Source organism: Staurois parvus, unplaced genomic scaffold, assembly GCF_062004578.1.
Source record: "Staurois parvus isolate SC_StPar_1 unplaced genomic scaffold, SC_StPar_1.0 ptg000011l, whole genome shotgun sequence".
NCBI classification, from domain to species: Eukaryota; Metazoa; Chordata; class Amphibia; order Anura; family Ranidae; genus Staurois; species Staurois parvus.
In genome coordinates, this window is record NW_028317807.1 from 13,993,904 (window position 1) to 14,017,963 (window position 24,060).

The window sequence follows — 24,060 nt, forward strand, 5'->3', positions numbered from 1 at the left end:
AGTCTTGCATTGTATGTGAGGACTGCAAGGGCCCACCAACAACTTGAGTTTAGGGAGAAGAGGTGACTGAGTGCTGGAAGCCTGCCAGACCAAAGAACAGGCTTGTTCCATTACTTATTAAAGTAGGGTTATTTTTCTTTAATTCCCAGAGTTCAGCTTTACACTTCCCATAGATATGAGATGGCATGTACATGGCCAAGGCCAGGCAGATTGGACAGTTACTTCATGTCTATGAGTCCCCTGGATGACTGTTCTATTATGCCATTCAAGTTGAACAATACATCAGACAGCTTAGAAAGCCTGCTAATAAGCCACTCCCACTGTCTGCTTCACCCTTCCCCTACAAATTGATGTTTGTGCGTTGTACTGCTTTAGAACATGCTTGCACGGCCTTTTAAGTCTGTGGCCAGCCTTAATTACTTTTCTTACAATAGGATACAATATTCTTGATACTGCATTAAAGTATCTTACATTCGACACATAGGAAACATAACTTCTAAGAAACTTTTTCATGGCCTGGCTAATGGGATATTTTAAGCTCATACAATCATTGTTTTCATTTTTAATATAATGTGAGTGAGGTTCCTAATAAACTCCATCTGCATTTATAATTGCATTTTAGGGTGCTGTATTGAAGGCTCATGAGCTCTTTAGTTCTCAGTAAGGATGATGTTTAGGATACAGCCAGTTACATTTATTGAAGTTGAAAACTAGCCTTTTAGAGACATTATTAGGTGCACACTGTGATTATGAAGTGTAAAGGATTTTGAGAAAAAAATGATATTGTTCCATTATTGAAGTATGACACAGCAGGGCTATATTACTGCTTGCAAAAATCAGTGAACTGTTCTCTAAACAGCAAAATTACAATGAAAACTGCATTTTCAAGCAAACAGTGCTTTATAGTTGTTAGCAAACTTGCATAAAGTGAGAAGGATATAAATGTACCTGTCTGCTAAACTGCAGGTTATAAAACTGCCAGGATATTGTGTATTTGAACCCAGGATAAATGCTAAGTGGCAATCTCTTTAAAATCAGCACTGCCACTGTATTCTTGTAGTTTTATTTCTTCAGTTTTGTAAGATAACATTTGTGTAGCCTTTCCCTCAAGAGATAACAAGTTAGAGCACCAGCTTTACAGTCTGTTATACCTGCTAAAAAAGAGGTATGCTTTTTTTATTTTTTTTAGAAATCATACCTACCTAGGTGGATGCAGCATTTGTCCGATGCTGCATCGGCCCCTCGATGTCTATAAGACTGAGAACTGAGCAATCAAAGATCACTGATGTTTGCTATGCCCCGCACTCAATGGAGAGCTGGGCTGTTGATGGGGCGGGAGTGGCTGGTTCAGGCTCTCAGTGGATCGCTGAAGGGCTGAACCAGGTACAAGCACCTGGGTGGATTCTGACCTTATGATCAATATCTTTCCCCAGCCTGAACTGGCTCTATGATGTCAACTGACAACAGGTTACAGGAGTGCAGAACAGATTACCCTCCTGTGATTCACAGGAGAAGCACAGCCAAGCAAGCTTCGGCTGTACTTCTCTTTTAGAGAACGTCCACTGATATACAGAACCCTTGCTATGCTGATTTCATCCCATATGTCCTTCAACACAGGCTGGAAGCTTTAAGTGGGGTCACCATCTTACTGCAACAGCTAATGATGACAGGTACAAGGTTCTTTTGCACCTCTGTTACCCCAGGAAAAATTGGGAAGTAGCAACCAACTTGGCTCAACTAAACCTCTGACAATTCACACAACACCTCATGACTGTGGCCATTTAAAAAGAGTCACAAAACAGAAACATACAGTCAGGTCCATAAATATTGGGACATCGACACAATTCTAAAATTTATGGCTCCATACACCACCACAATGAAATTAAATGAACAAGATGTGCTTTAACTGCAGGCTGTCAGCTTTAATTTGAGGGTATTTACATCCAAATCAGGTGAACGGTGTAGGAATTACAAGAGTGTGCATATGTGCCTCCCACTTGTTAAGGGACCAAAAGTAATGGGACAATTGGCTTCTCAGCTGTTCCATGGCCAGGTGTGTGTTATTCCCTCATTATCCTAATTACAATGAGCAGATAAAAGGTCCAGAGTTCATTTCAAGTGTGCTATTTGCATTTGGAATCTGTTGCTGTCAACTCTCAAGATGAGATCCAAAGAGCTGTCACTATCAGTGAAGCAAGCCATCATTGGGCTGAAAAAACAAAACAAACCCATCAGAGAGATAGTAAAAACATTAGGTGTGGCCGAAACAACTGTTTGGAACATTCTTAAAAAGAAGGAACGCACCGGTGAGCTCAGCAACACCAAAAGACCTGGAAGACCACGGAAAACAACTGTGGTGGATGACCAAAGAATTCTTTCCCTGGTGAAGAAAACACCCTTCACAACAGTTGGCCAGATCAAGAACACTCTCCAGGAGGTAGGTGTATGTGTGTCAAAGTCAACAATCAAGAGAAGACTTCACCAGAGTGAATACAGAGGGTTCACCACAAGATGTAAACCATTGGTGAGCCTCAAAAACAGGAAGGCCAGATTAGAGTTTGCCAAACGACATGTAAAAAAGCCTTCACAGTTCTGGAACAACATCCTATGGACAGATGAGACCAAGATCAACTTGTACCAGAGTGATGGGAAGAGAAGAGTATGGAGAGGGAATGGAACTGCTCATGATCCTAAGCATACCACCTCATCAGTGAAGCATGGTGGTGGTAGTGTCATGGCGTGGGCATGTATGGCTGCCAATGGAACTGGTTCTCTTGTATTTATTGATGATGTGACTGCTGACAAAAGCAGCAGGATGAATTCTGAAGTGTTTCAGGCAATATTATCTGCTCATATTCAGCCACATGCTTCAGAACTCATTGGATGCCGCTTCACAGTGCAGATGGACAATGACCCAAAGCATACTGCAAAAGCAACCAAAGAGTTTAAGGGAAAGAAGTGGAATGGTATGCAATGGCCAAGTCAATCACCTGACCTGAATCCGATTGAGCATGCATTTCACTTGCTGAAGACAAAACTGAAGGGAAAATGCCCCAAGAACAAGCAGGAACTGAAGACAGTTGCAGTAGAGGCCTGGCAGAGCATCACCAGGGATGAAACCCAGCGTCTGGTGATGTCTATGCGTTCCAGACTTCAGGCTGTAATTGACTGCAAAGGATTTGCAACCAAGTATTAAAAAGTGAAAGTTTGATTTATGATTATTATTCTGTCCCATTACTTTTGGTCCCTTATGCAAACTGTTGTAATTCCTACACCATTCATCTGATTTGGATGTAAATACCCTCAAATTAAAGCTGACAGTCTGCAGTTAAAGCACATCTTGTTCTTTTCATTTCAAATCCATTGTGGTGGTGTATAGAGCCAAAAATGTTAGAATTGTGACGATGTCCCAATATTTATGGACCTGACTGTACATATGGCACTGTACCTATGATAGTACAAAAACAATCATATATTTTGAAAGTGTAGAATTGTCCTAACAACATCCCTCGCATGACCTCGCAGTACCTCCAATTTAAAAACTGCTAGCCATAAGCTTTCATCACAAAAAGAACAAGAGTTAGTTAACAGGAGACATAGCCAAGTTGTTATGTATTGCTGGGTTTGACAATATGCAACAGCAGAGTTTAAGAGGATACTAACATTTACATTGTTTCTCATGCCTGATTTTCAATCACTTCTAGAAAGCCAAAAAGAGTGTCTATGTGGATGCATCACTGATTGAAGTTTAGATTATGTTTGCTCTTTTTATAATACACAATGAACCAGTTTACATGCACTGTTAGTTCTTTTCTGTAGTGCAGGATGAGGTGTTTGGGTTAGCATTTAGATGTAATATTAAAACTGTCTTTGTGAGGTTTTGGCGTTTAAAAAAAATCATCATATGTGTGCAGTCTCTAGAGGTAAATAATGTGAAGACAGTAAGATGTTACCACCAAGTGCAGCGATGCTGACAGACTGAGCACAAGCACATGAACGTAACTAGGTCCCTGTGGACAGTGCTAGCTGCATGGCATGAAGTTTGGATATCTCAGCCGAGTCTGTCCACCCACGTGGACATTCTGTTAAACCAATAAAGACTTGATGTGTAACACTGACAGTCTAGCCGGCCACCATATTTCTGCTGCTGACTCATTTATTGCAATGTTTCATCACACTCGAATTCCTCAATGAAATGATATTTAGGGCAGCTGTTTCCAATTGACTTGAAATAAAACTATTTGTCGTGCAGTGTGTCACCAATCTTTCTGGCTGTGAAAAACGCTGGCTAACAGGCAACTCTACAGCAAGGGTTTCTGGCACTTGTCAGCAAAGCAAAGGAGACCTGTTTTTGAAGGGCTGTACTCTTTTTGACAGCAAGTCAAAGGGAAAATGTTTTCCCATAGTTATGTCTCTTCAGATGGAATTTATGGAGAATGTATGCTCTATCCATCCACATGCTGTGAAAACAATCAAGAAACCACATGAAGATGCTATTCAGGAACTAGTGAGGCCTAAAGCTTAGAACATGACTCCTGCAACCAATTTCCCTACCAGGAGATCTTATACAAATCACAATTGTGGCTAACATACATGTTCTTTCTTTTTTTTTTGAGATGTGTGGTAAGTAGGCATGTTATTATTTTACACTAGAATTGTCTTATGTAGTCTGTAGCAAGAATATTCCTATAGCCATGAGGTTTACTGAGTGGACAATTAGGCCGTTTCTTCCCAATAGTAGTTAGAATTTACAGCTTTAGATTCTGGAAGAACCCCATTCGAAGAGTCTCCACCATACTCATAAACTTGGCTAACTCTGTCACAGTGCCCAATATTCTTGAAATTTCATCATAAATGAATAAAAAGCGAACTTTCCACTGAAATTACCTTGCCGATGATAGTAGAGAGTAGCGTATAATCCTTGACACCTCTAGGTTTAGGCCTATATTACAAAAGTGCTTGAGAGCAGAGATAGAATAAGCGAAATTAAAAAATAGCATAGTAAGTACTATATATTTTTTCAGACTGTCAGATGGCAGTGATTTAAGAATGATTTTTTATCCTTGTGTTCTGGTGTTATAGGCCTTATACTTATTCTGGGTCAGATGTTTACAATGTATTAAGACCAGAGACAGGCAGAGCCCTAGAAGTTCATAAGTAAGTGAACAATGGCATTCTGCATATGTCTCAACATCAAGTATAACATCAAGTATAACATCTGTTTTGAGTAAAAAGTTGGTGCTGCCATTTCTCGACTTCTTCTGAAAATGAGAACTGCCTGGTTATTCCCACCTTCAGTACTTCTGAGTCTTCAGTTAGCCATACATGCATTCTTGCTGAATCCTCTGAAATTCGTTCTTTAGGTGGCCCTGTCAGCGCCTTATGTCTCAACAAAAGTTGATTTTTCAATCGATTTTTCAATAGATTTTTTTTTTTTGAAGGAGCCCCATAGAGAATACAGTAGCCCTCGCTGCACTTTTGTCCATCCTTGCTGTTTAGCGAGGATGGGAGAGTCTCTTGTTCATCCCTGCAAAGTGTAATGTGTATGGCCTGCTTTAGACACAGAACAAGCATGCAGAACATGAAAGTCAGAGAAATGTCTAAATTTGTTACCATTTTTCTAGATCATTGGCTCAAAGAACTAAAGCCAAAGTATCAGAATACTTGCCAGGAGAATAGCTTCTGGAATTTTCTGGGGAGATTAGCAATGATGCCCACAGGCTTCTCTTATGTTAGATAGATACTGTATTCTTTTTATTTAAATTCTTATATACGATGACAGTCAGTCACCTCCATGTCTCTGCTCTCCAAATTTGATCCCCTGTTTAATGCCCTTTTTATTAATATTATACATGATTTATATAGTGCCAACAGTTTGCGCAGTGCTGTACAAAATGAAGGTAGACATTACTGTTACAAAATAATTTGGTACAAGAGGAAACAGAGGGCCCTGCTCGTTAGAGCTTACAATCTATCTCTTTTAACACTGATAGCCTTTTAACACAGTGCATGTAGCAACCAGCCTCCTAGTCACTGGTGATCCTGTACCTGACACAGGCATCCGCCTATTGGTCCACCATTGGGAGGGAGCAGGACAGGAGCCAGTGTGTCAGGAATGGACTCAGCACTGGTGGTGGGACTCACCTGCCGTGTGGGCTGCAGTACCAGGGCTGACCAGCGGGTGCTCTCAGCAGCCAGAAGCTCACTCCTGCAGTCAGCCAACACCTGGGGCTGATTGCAGGAGGTGTATTTAAGGAATGACCAGGCCTGTGATCAGTGCCTTGGTGTATGTTTCCCATGAGCCCCTGTACCTGGTATCCTGTGTTCCTGCCTATCTGCTGACCCTGCTTTGATCCTGACCTCTGCTGACCGTCTCCTGTTGAACCCCTGGCTTGCCTGACCATCCTTCTGCCTGATCCTCTGTACCACGCTGCCCGTGAGTTACTGAACCCGGCTTGTGACCCTGACTATTCTCTGCCTGCTCCTCCGGTACCTCGCTGCCCACACGTTGCTGACCTGGCCTGCCTGACTACGCCTGACGCTACCAAGATGATCCATCCATCCCACACGGATCCAGTCACTACTGTCCAAACCTGCCAGCTCCTTCACATCAGGCTTTCCCACAGTACATACCTTCAGCACACCCCGCTACCACAGTTGGGTGCACTCAGGGGCCGCGACCTGGTCTCAGTCCTGTGCCAAGTCCACCCCCACCATCAGGGGCTCTGGTGAAAAGGCAGACTGGGGCTTAGACTCCGCGCCCTGGAGAATCCTGTTCTGTGGGTCACTGGAGATCCCGCCGGGCGGTGCCTGACAGTACCTTACGGCCCGCCTGACCATTCCACCTCTCCAGCCTGACTACGCCTGTGTTCCTGAAGCCTGCTACTTCCCTGTGTCAGTCCACACATTTCTGGTCATACCTGGATCCCTGACACAGTGACAAGGAATCTGCTTGGTACCTGCACCATTGTTTTCTAGGTTGCAGTTGATCAGATGCATCAAGAAGACACCCAGATGTGCCTGCTGTAGGCTTTAGCTAAAAAATAATGTACAACAGGTACACTTTAAACTGTAGTTTGCTGAGCTGCAAAGGCTAGGGGAATTCACTATTGCATAGCGAGACCACAAACTTCTGCTGCATAAATTATCACTGCTTCTGGAACACACCATATAGAAGGTATGTTCACCAAGACAAGTTTGAATGAATTATTGAATTTCAGCAGTCCTCAATTAGAATCTTCCAAGCCCAGTTTGCAAAGTGTTATCCTTCCTTCATCAAAGAATTCCTAACTGCAGTTTCAAAGTGAAAATGTATCATGCAGTGAGCAGATGGCTGAATGTGGTCAGATTTGATAAACATGGCAAAATATTGCAATTTATGGATCTCCATCATTGATCCATAATATATCCAATAAATTTACAAGGGTGATCAGTACAAAGTAAAAGTGATGCAGCCTGTCAGGGAAATAGGATCTGTTATAGCAATCACACTTGGCAGAGATGTATTAAGTCTTCCGTCTGCTACTACCATCTGTAGCTTTTGGAAGGAAATGTAGTATGTTCTGTGTGTGCAGCGCAATCCCATGGGATGGTTAACTCGTGTTTTTGTACCAGCAGTAGAATACAAACATTCAGGAGGAATGAGGTAGTGGATCAGGGTCACAACACCCCATTTCCTGCCCCACACGTGACACACAATGAACTTCAGGCAATTTCAACATGAAAACATCCTACTACACTAAGAACTATGATAACATGGCTGTGTCTCTTTTAAACAGGGAATAACTTCTACTACAAGCTTTTACTGTTATGTCTGTGAAGGTTCCCATTTATCCAGATCATGATATATTTAGTAGTAGTTAGTCATATTCAACTGAACTTGTTCTGTAATGTTGAAGATGTTTTGTAGCCTATCTGACATTTATTAGCAAGTAGCAAGTCTAGCAAGTAGCAAGTCTGACATTCATTCGAATTGAAAAAGTATGTTGTATAAAGGAGACGATGACGTGTCCTCTACAGCAACCAACTGAACTTTGTAGTTTATTTTTCAACAGTAAATTAATAGCGTAAGCTAAAACCCAATTGGTTGTTACAGAACTATATTGTGTTGGCTTCAGCGCTCATCCAAAAATGGTTCCTGATTGCCACTGTTGCAGAAGAAAGGATCACGGTCTAAATCCAGCTTTCATACATTCATCCTTGCAAATTGTAGACTATGGGGTACTTGAATTGGTCCTATTATAAGATATATGTTTCATACTACATGCATACATACCGTATTTTCCGGCGTATAAGTTATATTTTTATACTTAAAAACATTTCCCAAAAATCGGGAGTTGTCTTATACGCGGGGTATACACTGTGAACCTTTAGTTCATTTGGGCCAAGCTGGCTCAAAACAAACATCCCTAATCTGTCAGCCTGCTGGATATGCGGTAATACTGTATGTATGGTAGTTTCGGCTACATACAGTATATCGCGCTGAGCCAATCACGGTGAGCGATGTATTCTATTAATGAATACAGTGCCTGTTCGGATTGGCTGAGGTTGTGACATCATCAGCCCACCTCTCTGACTCAGCCAATCCGGGCAGGTTCTGTATTCATTAATACAATACATCGCTCGCCGTGATTGGCTCAGTGCGGTATACTGTATGTAGTCGAAGCTAACGTACATGCAGTATTACCGCACATCCAGCAGGCTGACAGATTAGGGACGTTCATTTGGAGCCAGCTTGGCTCAGCGCCAGGGGCGGACTGACAACTCATGGGGCCCCCGGGCAATAGGGGATCATGGGGCCCCGGTGTCCTTGCCCACACTCAAAGCACACCCAAAAAAGCCTATAAAAAGTACCAGGGGCATTTCATGGGGCCCCCTACTGACCCTGGGCCCTCGGGCAGTGCCTGAGTGCTCAAATGGTCAGTCCGCCCCTGCTCAGTGCTGTATACTGTATATATACTGTATGTAGCCGAAGCTACCGTATATACAGTATTACTGCACATCCAGCGAGCTGACAGATTAGGGACGTTCATTTTGAGCGAGCTTGTTTCAGCGTGGTATACTGTATATATACTGTATGTAGCCGAAGCTACTGTACATACAGTATTACCACACATCCAGCGGGCTGACAGATTAGGGACGTTCGTTTTGAGCGAGCTTGGTTCAGCGCAGTATGCTCTATATATACTGTATGTAGTCAAAGCTACTGTACATACAGTATTACCACACATCCAGCGGGCTGACAGATTAGGGACGTTCGTTTTGAGCGAGCTTGGTTCAGCGCAGTATACTCTATATATACTGTATGTAGTCAAAGCTACCGTACATACAGTATTACTGCAAATCCAGCGGGCTGACAGATTAGGGACGTTCGTTTTGAGCGAGTTTGGTTCAGCGCGGTATACTGTATATATACTGTATGTAGCCGATTCTACTGTACATACACTATTACCACACATCCAGCGGGCTGACTGATTAGGGACGTTCGTTTTGAGCGAGCTTGGTTCAGCGCGGTATACTGTATAGATACTGTATGTAGCTGAAGCTACGGTATATATAGTATTACCACACATCCTGCGGGCTGACAGATTAGTGGGTGTATAGTTAATCAAATCTGATGTTTATTCAAATCTGATATTTTTAAATGGTCTTGCTTTGGAAGGGGGGTAGTCTTATACGGTGGGCGAGTATAGCCCAAAATCTGTTTTGACTGGAAAATTAGGGGGTCATCTTATACACCCAGTCGCTTTATACGCTGGCAAATACGGTACTAAATATTAGGTAAGAGTAACACTTGCAGTAATGTATTTCCTCTAAAAAAGATCATTGTACGTACCCTGACATCTCCTTTGTCCCTAGAAGGAGACACCATTTTTTTTCATGCAATATCCAGAGTCAGCATCTGCTTTCTAAATAAAAGCCTTTCCCTAGATGTAACAGTATTAGTATTTCATTGGAGACTCCACTCTCCCAACCCAGGTGTTGGGTGGCCTCAGCCAGCTCTATTCTGAAAACAATGCCCCTGAGGCCTTCCAACAACTTTACTTACAGCTTGGGTTGGGAGAGTGACGTCCCCGATATCTAGTATTGTTACCACTGGATGAGTGAGACAAGACGCCAGCACCTGTATCTCTGAGGACCACGGGAAGAGAGCCTTTCCTCCTGCATGCTTCAAGTGTCATTCCTTTCCCTAGATGTCACAATTATGTAAATCCTGGCACCAGAATTATGTTCTGATCTGTGTCTACATATGCTGTCCCACACAGATCAGCTTCCTGCAGATGCATCTCATCTTTTGACTTGCTACAAAGTTATAGGTAGAATCAGAGTAACCCCAGGGAGAGAGGAGAGTGCCTGCAGCAGATGATATTCTTACAGATTACACCTCTCAGCCTAGACACAGTCACTTGCCTGGAGCTCAGTGACTGATATTTAATGATAAAAGGCAGATTTTCTAAAACTATACAGTTGCTGCATATTGTTAAAGTGTTACTAAACCCACAACAGTCTGTGTATGCAGTAAAGCATGCTTGGTATACTCCCTGTGGAATTTAAGGGGTTAATCATCTGCAGTGTGTAAAAAAATAAGTTTTTGATTCTGTCTTCTCTGATCCTCACCTCCTTCTATTGTCCCCATTCCATCTGCTGATAGAACAGAACCTTGGGGGCAAGCTGCACATGCTCAGTTTGGTGTGTATTGCTAGAGAGTTTTTTTTTCTCTTGGGAGAGTGCATGTGATCAGCACAGGGCCAATCAACGTTGTTCAGGGGTTATGCAGCTTTATAGGACAATCAGGGGAGAAAGAAAACTCCTCCTACAAGCTTTAACCAGTGCTCTGTTGGACACTGATAGAAGTCATATACTGCTGATGAGAAGATATTTAGCAGCTTATATTTACTAAAATAATTTCATTTCCATGTTCTGTGTACTGTGAGAGACCAGATATAGTGAATACAGGGTCGTGGGTTTAGTAACACTTTAAATGTCTCTAATGTATTTATGCAAACTTCCAAAATTACTGATAGGTTTACTTTACTAGGTATCCTTACTTGGCTTTACTTAATTTGTAGACATTAACAATATTGTGGATACAATTATAAATGTGGTGCTGATTGTCTGTAATCTGCACAATACATGTACAATTCATGATTAACCATAGTATTGTGTGTTAGGAAGATAAAACACATTATTTATAAGTGTTCCGTTACAACCATTCACTGTAAAGTATGACAAAAAGGTAGATTGTTTTTCAGATATTTCCCCTTTAAAGAAGTTAATTCTTTGTGACTCAGATTCAAAAACTGCATTGTCAGTTTAAGTATTTTAGACATAAATAGAAGCGGCATAGAAAGGATTATTTAATGCAAGGAACCTTTTAGTATAGCATCATGGCGGATCACTGCAGTATCATGATCTAGGCCAGCATGCCAAGTAGATTTGTCATATCTGCCGCATCTTGACTCAGCGCCACAAAAGAGGCTGGCATTTAAATAAATGTATACAAGTCTATATATGTGTCAGGCCATTAAAGGCATCTCTGAATTACTCCCTGCCGCCTGATGGGTGGGCCATTTGCCAGCTGGAACAAGAAATCAGAGCTTAAATGTACTTTACTAGCAGAGAGAAATAGAAAAAGTGCAAATATGTCCCCAAGGAGAAAAAAAATGAAAATCCTTCCAATATGTATGACCTCAGGAGTCAGCAAATTGATAAATGTATTGGTACTCAATCCTTTAAATAAGCACTTAATAATTGATAATTAACATGGGTATCAATCATTGATTTGAGGGACAGCTCAGTAAAGCAATAAAAATTGTTTATGCAGCCATGAAATTGAATCTTCCCCTAAAGAGGTGTATGTTGGAAGTATTGGGGTGCAGATAAATTGTGACTTGTAACATCTCTACGATATGCCTCCCTTCCAAAGCCTTGTCAATGTCACAAAGGTTTCAGTAATATTAACTGCCAGCTATCCTATGACTTTCCTATTTCTTTCAACTCCATGCTCTATCTCTCTTCACCTGTGACCGCACTTCAGTAATGACCAGTTCTCTTTAAAGTGTGTCTCTAATCAAAACTTTTTTTCAGATTTGGAGTTGAGAACAGATAGGACCCCATCAAATTTTACTACAGTCTGGGGAGAATTATTATTATTATACAGGATTTATATAGGGCCAACAGTTTGCGCAGCGCTTTACAAAATGAAGGTAGAAGGTACAATACAATTTGGTACAAGAGGAAACAGAGGGCCCATTCACCACTTGTGTTGGGTTGAATTGGCCTGCATTGCTTAACCACTTCCCGCCGGCCATTGTATATAAACGGCCGGATGGTGGCAGTGCAGGGTCGGGTGGCCGTTTATAAATGGCCTCCCTACAACCTGCTTGTGCGCACTCCCTGGGAGTGCGCAGCACCACGATCCGGTGCCTGCTTTGTCCTCTGCACACTGTGGAACACCGATCATCGAAAGGGACCTCTGTGTGAGGTCCCGATTATGTGATCACTGATTGGCCAATCAGTGATCACATGCAGAGTAGTGAGCAAGATGTCACTTGTGACATCGTTGCTTACTACATGTGAAATCTGTGAATGATCACAGAGGTCTCATGGTACAAGGCTATTCACAGCAGCCTTGTACCATGTGACAAGCTGTGACCAATCACAGCTCACACAGTAGTACTCAATGACTGCAAGAATGCAGCTAGAGAGAAGGAGAAATGATTGCTTTTACAGCCTTTATGGGTGTAAAAGCAATCAGTGTAGAAAAAAAACAAACAAAAAAACATCCTCCACAAGTAGTGCAGTATCACCATGGTAAAAAAAATGTTTAAAAATTATAATGTTTGGTTATAAAGTAATTTGGGTTATTTTTTTTTTACTAAAAAGATAACAGAATAAATTGTGGCCAAGATTTATGATGAAATACTATTTATTTGCAAAATTATATAAGAAAAACACTTTTTTTCAAAAGTTTTGGACTTTTTCATTTACAAAGCAAAAAAAATAAAAATCACAGTAGTGAATAAATACCACCAAAATAAAGCTTTATCTGTCTCAAAAAAATGCTAAAAAATTCATATGGGTACAGTGTTGCATGACCGCGCAATTGTCATTCAAAATGTGATAGCGCTGAAAGCTGAAAATTGGCCTGGACAGGAAGGGGGTAAAAGTGTCCAGACTGAAAGTGGTTAATGCAGCCACAGTGCAAAGTACACGCTAGTCAAAAATGGAAACTGTTGTTTAAAGTATGTAACAGCACTTTACAATGCTTCACAATGAACGAAGATATGCGATAAAGGAAAATACAGTATTTTGGCTCCTTCTGTGGAAAAAATAAAATGCACATTAACATAAGGGGTGCGCGTAGTGCAACAATGTAATATCCAGTGTTGGAATGGTGTGATTCTGGGTATCAACAACTGTACATAAATAACAAAATGTATCAGCGATAAAGTAGTTTACTATTATGTGGCCACCTGCAAACCAGGTGGATAATACTGATATGTTTTTTATTTTTTGCGAAAGCCTATTTAGGCGTTTAGAGTTTATGGGGTGTTGTTCTTCTAAGTGACCAAAAGAGGAAAATGAGGTGAAAAATCCAAGGTATCCACCAAAAAAAGAAGTGAGAGAAGAGATGGGAGAAACCGTATAATGTACTAAAGAGACAATGTTGTTTTTGTGTACATGATGTCATACAGGGACAGCCACACACTGATCAAATTTCATCTGGTACCTGCCGAACCAGCCGAATTTCGATCTGTCTATGGCCAATTTAACTCCCTTGTGTAATATGTAAGCTCCAAGGCGCAGGGCCCTCGAACCCCTCATGTATCGAATTGTATTGTTACTGTACTGTCTCATATACTGTCTCCCATTGTAATGTACAGCGCTGAGCAAACTGTTGGCGCTATATAAATACTGTATAATAATAATAATAATAATAATAACATTTTTCATCTTCCTTTGCAATCACCTTTTTTTCTGGCTCCTCTATTTCTTTCAAAGCCATTTACTCCTTTTTTGGTTATAAGACCATTTTTAGATTATGGTAAGGTTTTCTCTGTGTCTTTTTTTTTTTTTTTAATTGAAGTGTCAAATAAACCTTCACAAAATGCAAACATTGTGCAAGGCTGAGCCGTACTAAAGATTTGTAGTTACCTTTCTGCATAATATTTCTTCCTTATTTAGTAATGACCTTTGCTTAATATGTTAATCTTTCTGACAGCTTTCCATTGCCTCAACTTTCCAAGCTTGGTATAACAAGTCACACAAGTAACATAGGAAGTGCCAGGCACGTGTTAATGAAGAAGTTCTTTAAGAGTCACACTTCACAAAAACAGTAGTGCTCACATGTATTGATTGGTCTGCTGGGAAAGGCTGTAATAGGCAGTGAAGTGAAGAATGTAATTAAGCGTAGAGCCTTGTTCTCTAGCTGTTATAGCCATCAAACCTTGAATGAAAGTTCTGTATTACTGGAATATTAGAAGCAAATGTGTGCATATACGTGTGTTTATGTAAACTTCTATTATATTTCTTTTTTTAGGATTTTTGTTAAGTCAAGGGTCAAATCACCTGAAAATACCTCTCTAATACCTCTCTTGCTTGTGTGAAATATGGCAAAGCAGAGATGCCTAATGCAGAATGCAAAAACCAGACATGAATTCCCTTCCTGCTGTCAACGGCACTAATACAGCATACTAAATACAAAAGGATAGCGAGGGGAAGCCTGCCTAATGAGTTCTCAAGGCTGTACTTGCAGATAGTAATAGAGGAGCCTCAGAACAGGTTATCTGCTGCTAGGGATAATTTTTGGGCAAATATGCCCATATTCTTGTAGAATTCAGGACAAATACATCACTTACCATATTTTTCTCAAATACTGGGCAAGACTTTTTTTTTTTTTTTGCATGATTGTGTCATGTCATGGGATAAATCACATGGCATCCTGAAATAGAAAGCGTGGAATGTTTTATTCAAATTTGGTATGTGCTTTGTAATTCCATCAACATTATTATGTGCTCAGCTAGTCATATACTTTAAAGGGTATTTAGAAAAAAACAGACACTTTTTTTTTACTAACACACACATAGAGATGAATTGAAATATTTCTTGAATATTTCTGCCCTGACAAGGGTGAACAATACTCCAGTGAAATTTGTAGTGAATAGTGAAAATGTTTATCACAGCCAGGAGAATGTTGCCTAGAATGGTGGCTAGATTTGTGGTGGAATTAGTGGCATGTCATGGAAAACCCAACTGTCAGCTTAACAAGCATTACTTACATGGCGGGCGATAGATATTGGAGGTATCATTCAATAGGCAGCTTAAAGTACGCTGATGACCAGTGATAACCCATAGCAACCAGTGGAAATTGGCACTCATATACGTCTATCTGTCTTTGGTATAATGAAATGCGTTATAACAAATAAGCATATCTTATCAGATTTTTAAAGTAAACCTGTCACGAGTAAAACATGGAAGCTGCCACTACTGAATTTTTCCAATCAAAATGCGTGAATGCTGATCAGAACATAGATCCAATATGGGCATCTTACTTTTTTTTGATCCTGCTGATCTGCATACTTGTTTCAGGTACTTCAAAGTATTTAAAGCCCAACTCCAGGTTTTAGACAAATTTAGAGCCCAATTCCAGGAATTAGACCAAATCTACACTTGTAGTGGAGCCCCCCTCAGTGCAAGGGTTAAATGTTCGCTAGGTGTAAGGCAAGCTGCAGAGGCTGCATTACTTACCTTACACCCACCCTCCAGTGCTCTCCTCTTCTCCCTCCGGTGCTCCAGGTTATGGGTGGCCCCCTGGCATCTTCACATTTATTGCAGGACTATAACCCTTGTCTTGTATGCGGAGGAGGCAGATGTGTGACTTTGGCCAGAAGTGCCTTAGAGAGGAGGCTTTCTGGGAGCAGTCCCACAGATGGAGAGAGTGTTACCGGAGCAAGAAGTAAGGTAACTATTACTTCTTATTCCTGCACCCCTAGACTTAATAAGCAGTTGACCCTTGCAGTGGGGGGTAGGCCCCATTGCGAGGATAGATTTTGTCTAATTCCCGCAGTACGGCAATTAGCCTGTGGTCAGGATAGCGAGCAGGCAACTAGCATTTTCAGAAAGATGTAAGCCTTCATGTTTCAGTCATCATGTTTTTACTTTAGGTCAGTTTCATATAAAGATAACAGGGAAGTTATTTTTATGGCCATTCCCAGTATATTACTCATAGTAAAACAAGGTAACCGTAAGTGTGTATTGCCTTATGCAGAAATGTATCCGCTTGTAGAAAATAAATGTTTCCATGGTAATTCCAGCATTACGAAATCTTCATCAAGCATGAATTCATATGAAATTTGTTCTAAGATAAGGCATTACTAGTATCTTTGATTATGTCCTAAGAGTAGTAAATCAAGAAAAGATCTGTATAACTGCTGGCACAGGTATAAACACTTGTCTAAATTTATTGTATTAAGTTTAAGGTATCTGCAAAATCTGTTAAAAAGCCTAAGTAATCAATGTACCGAATACTTAAATATACCAGACCTCATAAACATAATACAAGATGATTTCACAGGTATTTATGTGATACGATCAAGCTAAATGTCTGTTAAAGCATTCAGACCCAGGCTTGAAGTTGATAATTTGTGAAATTGCCTAGTGATATGAGAAACTCATTTCAGATTTTCAGCCCTGTTTATAATTCAGCGCAGACTTTGATTTAGTAACACACATGCATGCACACAAAATCTGAGCGATTGGCTAGCTCTGTCATTAAAATGACACTATGTAATAAATTAGAACTGAGCGCTTTTTCATGCAGGTGGGATTGCTGGTTAAATACCCATTTTATTTTTCTCAGCCCTTCCAGCTGAAGTCATTTCTTTTCTGTAATTCTCTTCCACTACAATCCTTAAATTCCGCTCAGATGAAGTCTTCAAATCCTAATCCTGTTAGTACACAGACTTCTGAAGCACTTTCTCCCTCACTCACTCTCTATATGTATTTATGGAAGGAGGGGGCAGTTAATCCTACAAAGGGCCTACAGGTGCAGTTCAAATGCACAGATGGCACAAGTTAAAGACCCAGCATAACTGTGTCCTTCAAGTGTGCTTTGTTCGTAAGGCCTCAGCATATTTCAAATAAAAGAGTGGGAATTTGAAACATTTTGTTGCTTTTCAAACTTAATGGTGTTTTAACTATATAATTATAGCTGTCTGGTGATACTAACAGATTTCCCACACTGTCTGAAAAAGATCTTTTAATGAAAAAGGGGAAATATGGCTTTAATTATAAAAAAGGTTCTTTCATGGGTGCATAAAAAAAGATGGAATCACCATTGTGTTCTGCGTCTTTTCCGCATCCAGCCCTCATTCTGCGCAAGTTTTCCTGCAGGGAAGTCAGAGTAAAGCCAAAGCTCCTCATTTTCATTCTTGTGCTCAGCCAGTGGTTTAGAACTCCGAGATACAACCAAATTTGCCCCAATTATTTTTATACAGAATAAAAATCTACAGAAGAAAATTACCTTTTAAACAGTGTGACCTCAACACTTCCACTGAAGTAATGCATATATGGCTGGGTACCTGAAGGAGGTATCAATAGAACGGATACGTCACATCTACTCTGCTGCCTGCTTGGAGAAACTACAATTCCCATCATGCACTGGGAATAGTGGTACTTAATAGGCAAGATTGGGGGCAGGCCTGCCAGTCAGGTTTGAGGTAATGGTGGTCAGATCAGCAGTCTCAGACTCCTGGGCACCCTCACTAAAGCAAGCACATATATACAATATATTGCCAAAAGTATTAGGATGCCTGCCTTTATACGCACATGAACTTTAATGGCACCCCAGTCTTAGTCCGTAGGGTTCAATATTGAGTTGGCCTACCCTTTGCAGCTATAACAGCTTCAACTCTTCTGGGAAGGCTGTCCACAATGTTTAGGAGTGTGTCTATGGGAATGTTTGACCATTCTTTCAGAAGTGCATTTGTGAGGTCAGGCACTGATATCAGATGAGAAGACCTGGCTCGCAGTCTCCACTCTAATTCATCCCAAAGGTGTTCTATTGGGTTGAGGTCAAGACTCTGTGCAGGTCAGTCAAGTTCCTCCACCCCAAACTCGCCCTTCCATGCCTTTATGGACCTTGCTTTGTGCACTGGTGCGCAGTCATGTTGGAATAGGAAGGGGCCATCCCCAAACTGTTCCCACAAAGTTGGGAGCATGAAATTGTCCAAAATGTCTTGGTATGCTAACGCCTTAAGAGTTCCCTTCACTGGAACTAAGGGGCCAATCCCAACCTCTGAAAAGCAATCCAATGATATTGAGGGGAGTCCCGATGCTTTTGGCTATATAGTGTATATACATTATATTGTACATTTACATCAGCCCCTGCCCTCAAGGAGCTTACCATCTAAAGTCTCTAATGTTCGTACTACAGCCAATTTAGACAGGAGTCTACAAACCTATCAGCATGTCTTTGGAGTGGAAGGAAACCCATGCAGACAAATGAAGAACATGCAAACTCCAGGCAGGTAGTGCCATGGTTGGGATTTAAACCAACCACCCTAGTGCTGCTAGTTTGAAGTGTTAACCACTTAGCCACTGTGCTGCCCATATTAGTACTGCCCATATTAGGTTGTATCCTATTGTTTAGTGTATTTTACTAGCTGAAGGTAATTAAAGCATGTGTCACAGATTTCTCCTCTGAACTATACATATATTCTGATGTCTTGACTTAAACTTAAAAGGCTAATTCCACATTTTGCAAAAAATATTAAATACACCCATGTTGATTATTAAAAAAATTACATTTATAATTCATTTGCAATAGAGTCTGCAAAGCATTGTAGCCATGACCAGAGGATCATGGGTTCAATGGTCTGGCTCCTTCAGCCTATTTCTCCATCCTTAGGTCCATACCAAGGTACAGACCTTCAGTTACAGATCTGCAGGAAGCACCAAAAGACTTGAAGTGCTGTGACCTCACCACACTTGTGCTCAATTAAGAACTACAAGCTCCTGTGCCCTGGTCATAGATGGCAGTTTATTTCATTCGCAGATTCCAAATTCACAAAATTACAGGAACTTGCAGAGGGGAAAAACTCCTGCATTCTGTAAGGGGGTGCAAGGGGGTAGCAGTTTGGGTCCGGGGTGCTGCAGGTTGTGGACATGTTTCATGGTACACCCTAAATACGAGTGTAACATGAAACATGATCAGAAAGATAGACTTTTCTTTTGAACTAGTATTTGTGACACAATCTTATTAGGCGCGCTCGCTATCTTCACAAAGCCCTATTATTATAAGTTAATAACAGTAACACACAGGGTTTTTCAGTTGCAAGAAATGTAATAATAGTCCCTTTGGGAGCTAATGTGGTAGTTTATTCAGAAAGACAGGAAGAAAGAAGGGCACAGGGATGTGATTGTAAAGAAAGGGGAAGAGTGCCTGTACAAATAGGCATAGCTGGAAGGAATGTAGAAAACATTAGCTCATGGTGACTAGCACCTGCAGTTTTCACCTGGAAAATGACTGCCAGCTGCATTAAGAAATGATGTATGCTGCAGAATTAGGAACCTGGAAGAAACCGCTCAGAGGCTTTTTACAATGAAAAATGTAAGAGGTAAGAAGAGAAGGCAATTTGTAGGCACAACATTTGAATAGTACAAGTGTAATTAAGTCTTTAATGTGCTGTTCATTTATCTTATTTGCTTCTCTGTCTTCATCTCTATGCTTACAAAGACTGGGCTTCACATTTCTCTTTTATAGTTGCGATATTAAGCTCTGGATTTGTTATATATCTACCTGAAATGATGGAGTAACATTAGATGAGTCTAGTCCAGACAGAATAGGATGTCATCAGCCACAGTTTTAACACAGTATGGTTGATGTGTGACTGATGTACTTGCTTGTTGTTCTAGTAATTTTAGAATTAAAGAACAGGGAGTAGATGTAAAAACAGCCAGCTCATCAGTTATTGTGGCCAAAAGCGAAATACAGCACAGATGAATAGAGAGATCCTCAAGAGATGCCAAATACTTGTAGAGGTTCATAAGTGATATACTCTGTGTATGTATATGTGCATATATATATATATATATATATATTGTAATATTTGGGGATGTTTAGCTCAGTGGTAGATGCATTTGCAAGTGAGTTCACGCCAGTCAGGAACTATTTTTAGGGCTTAGTAGCCCACTTTTATTAAAAGGAAAGTCCAAAACACGTAATGTTTCCCATGCACAGGTTCTTCTCCAGCAAAATATACATACTCCAAATGAGAATGCTAGCCCACCTGGCTACTCATCAGCAGTACTGCTGCTAAAGATACTGGTCCCTCTGACCACCAGCTCTTCCAGGCACACAGCTTAGAGCTTCTCAGACACACACAGCTCCTCTGGCATAGTCCTTAGACCACTAACCATCTCTTGCAAACAATCATACTGCTGCTGCCACATGCAGCCTCTCTGACTCCTGTAGGAGACCTTCTGTCTCTCTTGGGTGAAACCCTGCTGTTCCTCCACAAAACCCAGACACTGGGTTGGAGATTCTGTCCCACCCAAGGCACTATGGAATCTCCAAACTAGGGAGCCCCATCCAGGACTATCAAAGCCTGGAGAAAGCTGCAAAAGCAGTTTTCTCCATTCAGAACATCTGCTTCCTAATCTTGCACTCAGCAAAAATGCAAAACCTTTGTCCTTTTGCTGACAACTTACACTGTGAAAGAACCACATACTGTTACAATGTATACATACACTATATAGCCAAAGTATTGGGATGCCTACCTTTACACGCACATGAACTTTAATGTCATCCCAGTCTTAGTCCGTAGGGTTCCATATTGAGTTGGCCCACCCTTTGCAGCTATATTACCTTCAATTCTTCTGGGAAGGTTGTCTACGAGGTTTAGGAGTGTGTCTATGGGAATGTTTGACCATTCTTTCAGAAAGTGCATTTGTGAGGTCAGGCACTAATGTAGGACGAGAAGGCCTGTCCCGCAGTCTCTGCTCTAATCATCCCAAAGGTGTTCTGTCGGATTGAGGTCAGGACTATGTGCAGGCCAGTCAAGTTGTTCCACCCCGTACTCGCTTATCCATGTTTTTATGGACCTTGTTTTGTGCACTAGAGTCTAGTGGTGGTGTGCTTTACACCACTTCATCCAACACTTTGCATTGCACTTGATTTTATACACCTGTGGCCTTGAAAGTGATTGGAATGCCTAAATCCAATGATTTGGAGGGGTGTCCCAATACTTTTGGCAAGACTGTGTGTTTGTGTGTAGACTCTTTTCTTAGTTTTCAGTCAATATGCATGTCTGTAGTTGTTCCCTAAGTATGAAGTATGATCAATGCAATGTACAAATACAGCCTATAATAAAAAATGAGTATAATAGCCACTTGCAGAATTGTTGTAGCTGATGACAACTGACTTTTTTATTACACACTAGTCCGTGACCTTGGAGGTGGACACCATTTTATTTGTCAGCCTTTATGTGTCTTAACCTTGTTTCTTTGCAAAGGCCCACTATACAATCCAATAAACAGTCCAAAAGAAGAAGAACATTGCAACAATAAATAAAGTTTGGTACATTAAATTTCAGTAACCTGCTGGTTTGCAATGTTGAGCTCCTACAGAGAGAATGCTTTGTTATTCTCTAAGGACCCTTCACACTAACCCTTCTGTAACTCTAACCCAAACACTATCTCTTCCTGCAACCCTAACACTAACCTTTCATGTATTCCAGTCTCTAAAACTAACCCTTCCTGTAACCCTAATGCAAACACAAACCCTCCCTGTAACTCCTAACACTAACCTTCCTTGTAAGATTTACTCAAACTTGTAATCCGAACCCATACACCAACCCTCCCCACAGCCGAACACTATTCCTCTATGTAACCCTAACACCAACCCTTCATGTAACCATGACCTAAACCTTAAGCCTTGCTTTTGTAAACTTAACCCCTTGTTGACATACTTACCTCTCCTGCGCCAACCCTTTCTGCTTTGAAAGACATCCGTGTCTTAACACAGGAATCTACCAATTGACATGAAGTTTAAGGTTGAGGGGGACACCTATGTTTTAGGAGTCCTGTTATTTTATCTTCAGTAAACAGTACCTACTCTATTTAACTTAGAACTTGTAAAATATTAAGTTTAGTACAATTTTAAATATATTATTCTCTTATACAATATATTAAGATGTTGTTTTGAGTATAGAGGAACATTTGCCATATGCTGTTGAAGGCATTCAGCTGAAACTCCCGATGTTATAGCAGTGAACAGGATGTTTTCCCACTAACACAAAGCAATGGTATTTTCACTGCATCTCCAAAGGAAGTCTTTTCAACTTATTAACTCTAATTAATGCCAGGAATCCCATACTCTGTCCTCTGCCTTTCCCATCAAGTCACTCGACTCTCATTTTGCATCTCATTTGTATGGGGAGTGCATATCTTTCCTTGATCACTTTATACTCATGGAAAAAGTAAACTATGCTTTCATGAAAGTTTGCTGAGATTGTTTACATGGAACATTTTACTTGTAGTACTGAATGGGCTAAATCATTAACCATATCAGGATAATTAGCCCTATTTACTGAGCGCCATCAAAGAGATTGCATGTTTGAATGTATAGAGAACATCCCCCTAATGATGTGTGTGGGTAGACCACGTTTATGCTCGCATTTTTCTTTGCTATTCTTTTTTGGTTTGTTTTAACTCGCTTCATTCCAAAATGTAATTTATATAGCTAAATGTACTGTATATATACTATATCCTCAGCCACATCTGTAATCTTGTTTCTTTTATACTTTTGTAGATTTTTCCTGGGAACAATGACGCAACAGAAGTGGTTTTGAACAAGATTCCTCAGCCAGTGTTAACCCGATTTGTGCGCTTTCGTCCTCAGACATGGCATATGGGAATAGCTATGAGAGTGGAGCTATATGGCTGCCAGATTACAGGTATTGTTTTTAAAATGATTACATGTTTAAAGCCCACTTGAGCCTTCTGTTTAAGTCAGATCAATATATTCCAGGTGCATAAAAACAAAAAGTATTCAATGTCTTACAGTTTATTTCTTTCTAAAGCAGCCACAGTCTGAGCAGAAAAGAAAGCAGCAGTTTCAATGCAGAGGTCTGATATGCTCCCCACTGAGGCAGACCTATAGTTCAACTGTAATTGGCAAAATTCATGTTCCCTGCTCTAGTTATGGTTCAGCAAGGGGTGTGCCTAGACTATGCAAAGAGACCTCTGCTTCCCCACAGAGAACAGGGTCCCACTCTGCAGTATGCAGGCAGGGGATCATCTTTTCTACTTAAGCTGTGGCTGATTTGTAAAGAAAAATAACTGTAAGACTTTGCACACCTTTGTTTTGTATCTGAAATGTATTTGGCTAAACAGAAAGTTGGACTAAGTTGCTTGTAAAATTGTAAACGATTGTTTCTTTTGTATTAATATTATCACTAATGTAAATGTACTAAGTCGCAATCCAGTCAAAATGTTTTTCTTTACTTTTAAATAGAGTGGGGAAAATTTAATATTTCAGCTAAGATGTTGTACCTTAACGTACATCAAACTATAAAGCATAAACTTTTAGTGAACCCCCTTTAAGGGTGAGTACATGGCAAAATGGTGGTATCATGAAGTCTTAACAGTAGAGAATTCCAGTGAGGGCGAGATAAAAATTTTACTAAAGCCTCAAATCAGATTAAAAAATTGCTCATATTGTATCTGCTTGTCACCTTGAAAAAGAAGGTTGCTTGAAATGTTGGTGGTGTTATTCTGATGTGGGATTGTAATAAACTCTTTATATGGATTTTTCTTTTGTATACTGGCTTTTCTAGAATTCGGTTTTTATACTTGTCTATTGAAGAGATCAAGTCACACTTTCTGTCCCAGTGACAACCATGTAAAAAATAAGGGGTGCTGTAGTAAGGAAAGCATGGTTAGCGCTAAGGGCTAGAGCAGACGTTCCGCCCCTTTTTCACTCTACTCTGAATTTCCTTTCATTTTCTATCCCCCAGTAGTAATACAGATGGCAATAAAAAACTTCTCTGAGGTTTT

General features: G+C 40.6%; 1 protein-coding gene across 2 annotated transcripts in view; it reads left to right on the top strand.

Annotated features, from left to right (window-relative positions):
* Positions 1 to 24,060, top strand: part of NRP2 (neuropilin 2) — a 204,391-nt gene that overhangs the window by 105,269 nt on the left and 75,062 nt on the right. For both annotated transcript variants that reach the window (XM_089670967.1, XM_089670973.1), the window contains exon 8: positions 22,814 to 22,958. In XM_089670967.1, the coding sequence (XP_089527093.1) occupies positions 22,814 to 22,958 (145 nt within the window). The remainder of the gene's footprint in view (positions 1 to 22,813; positions 22,959 to 24,060) is intronic.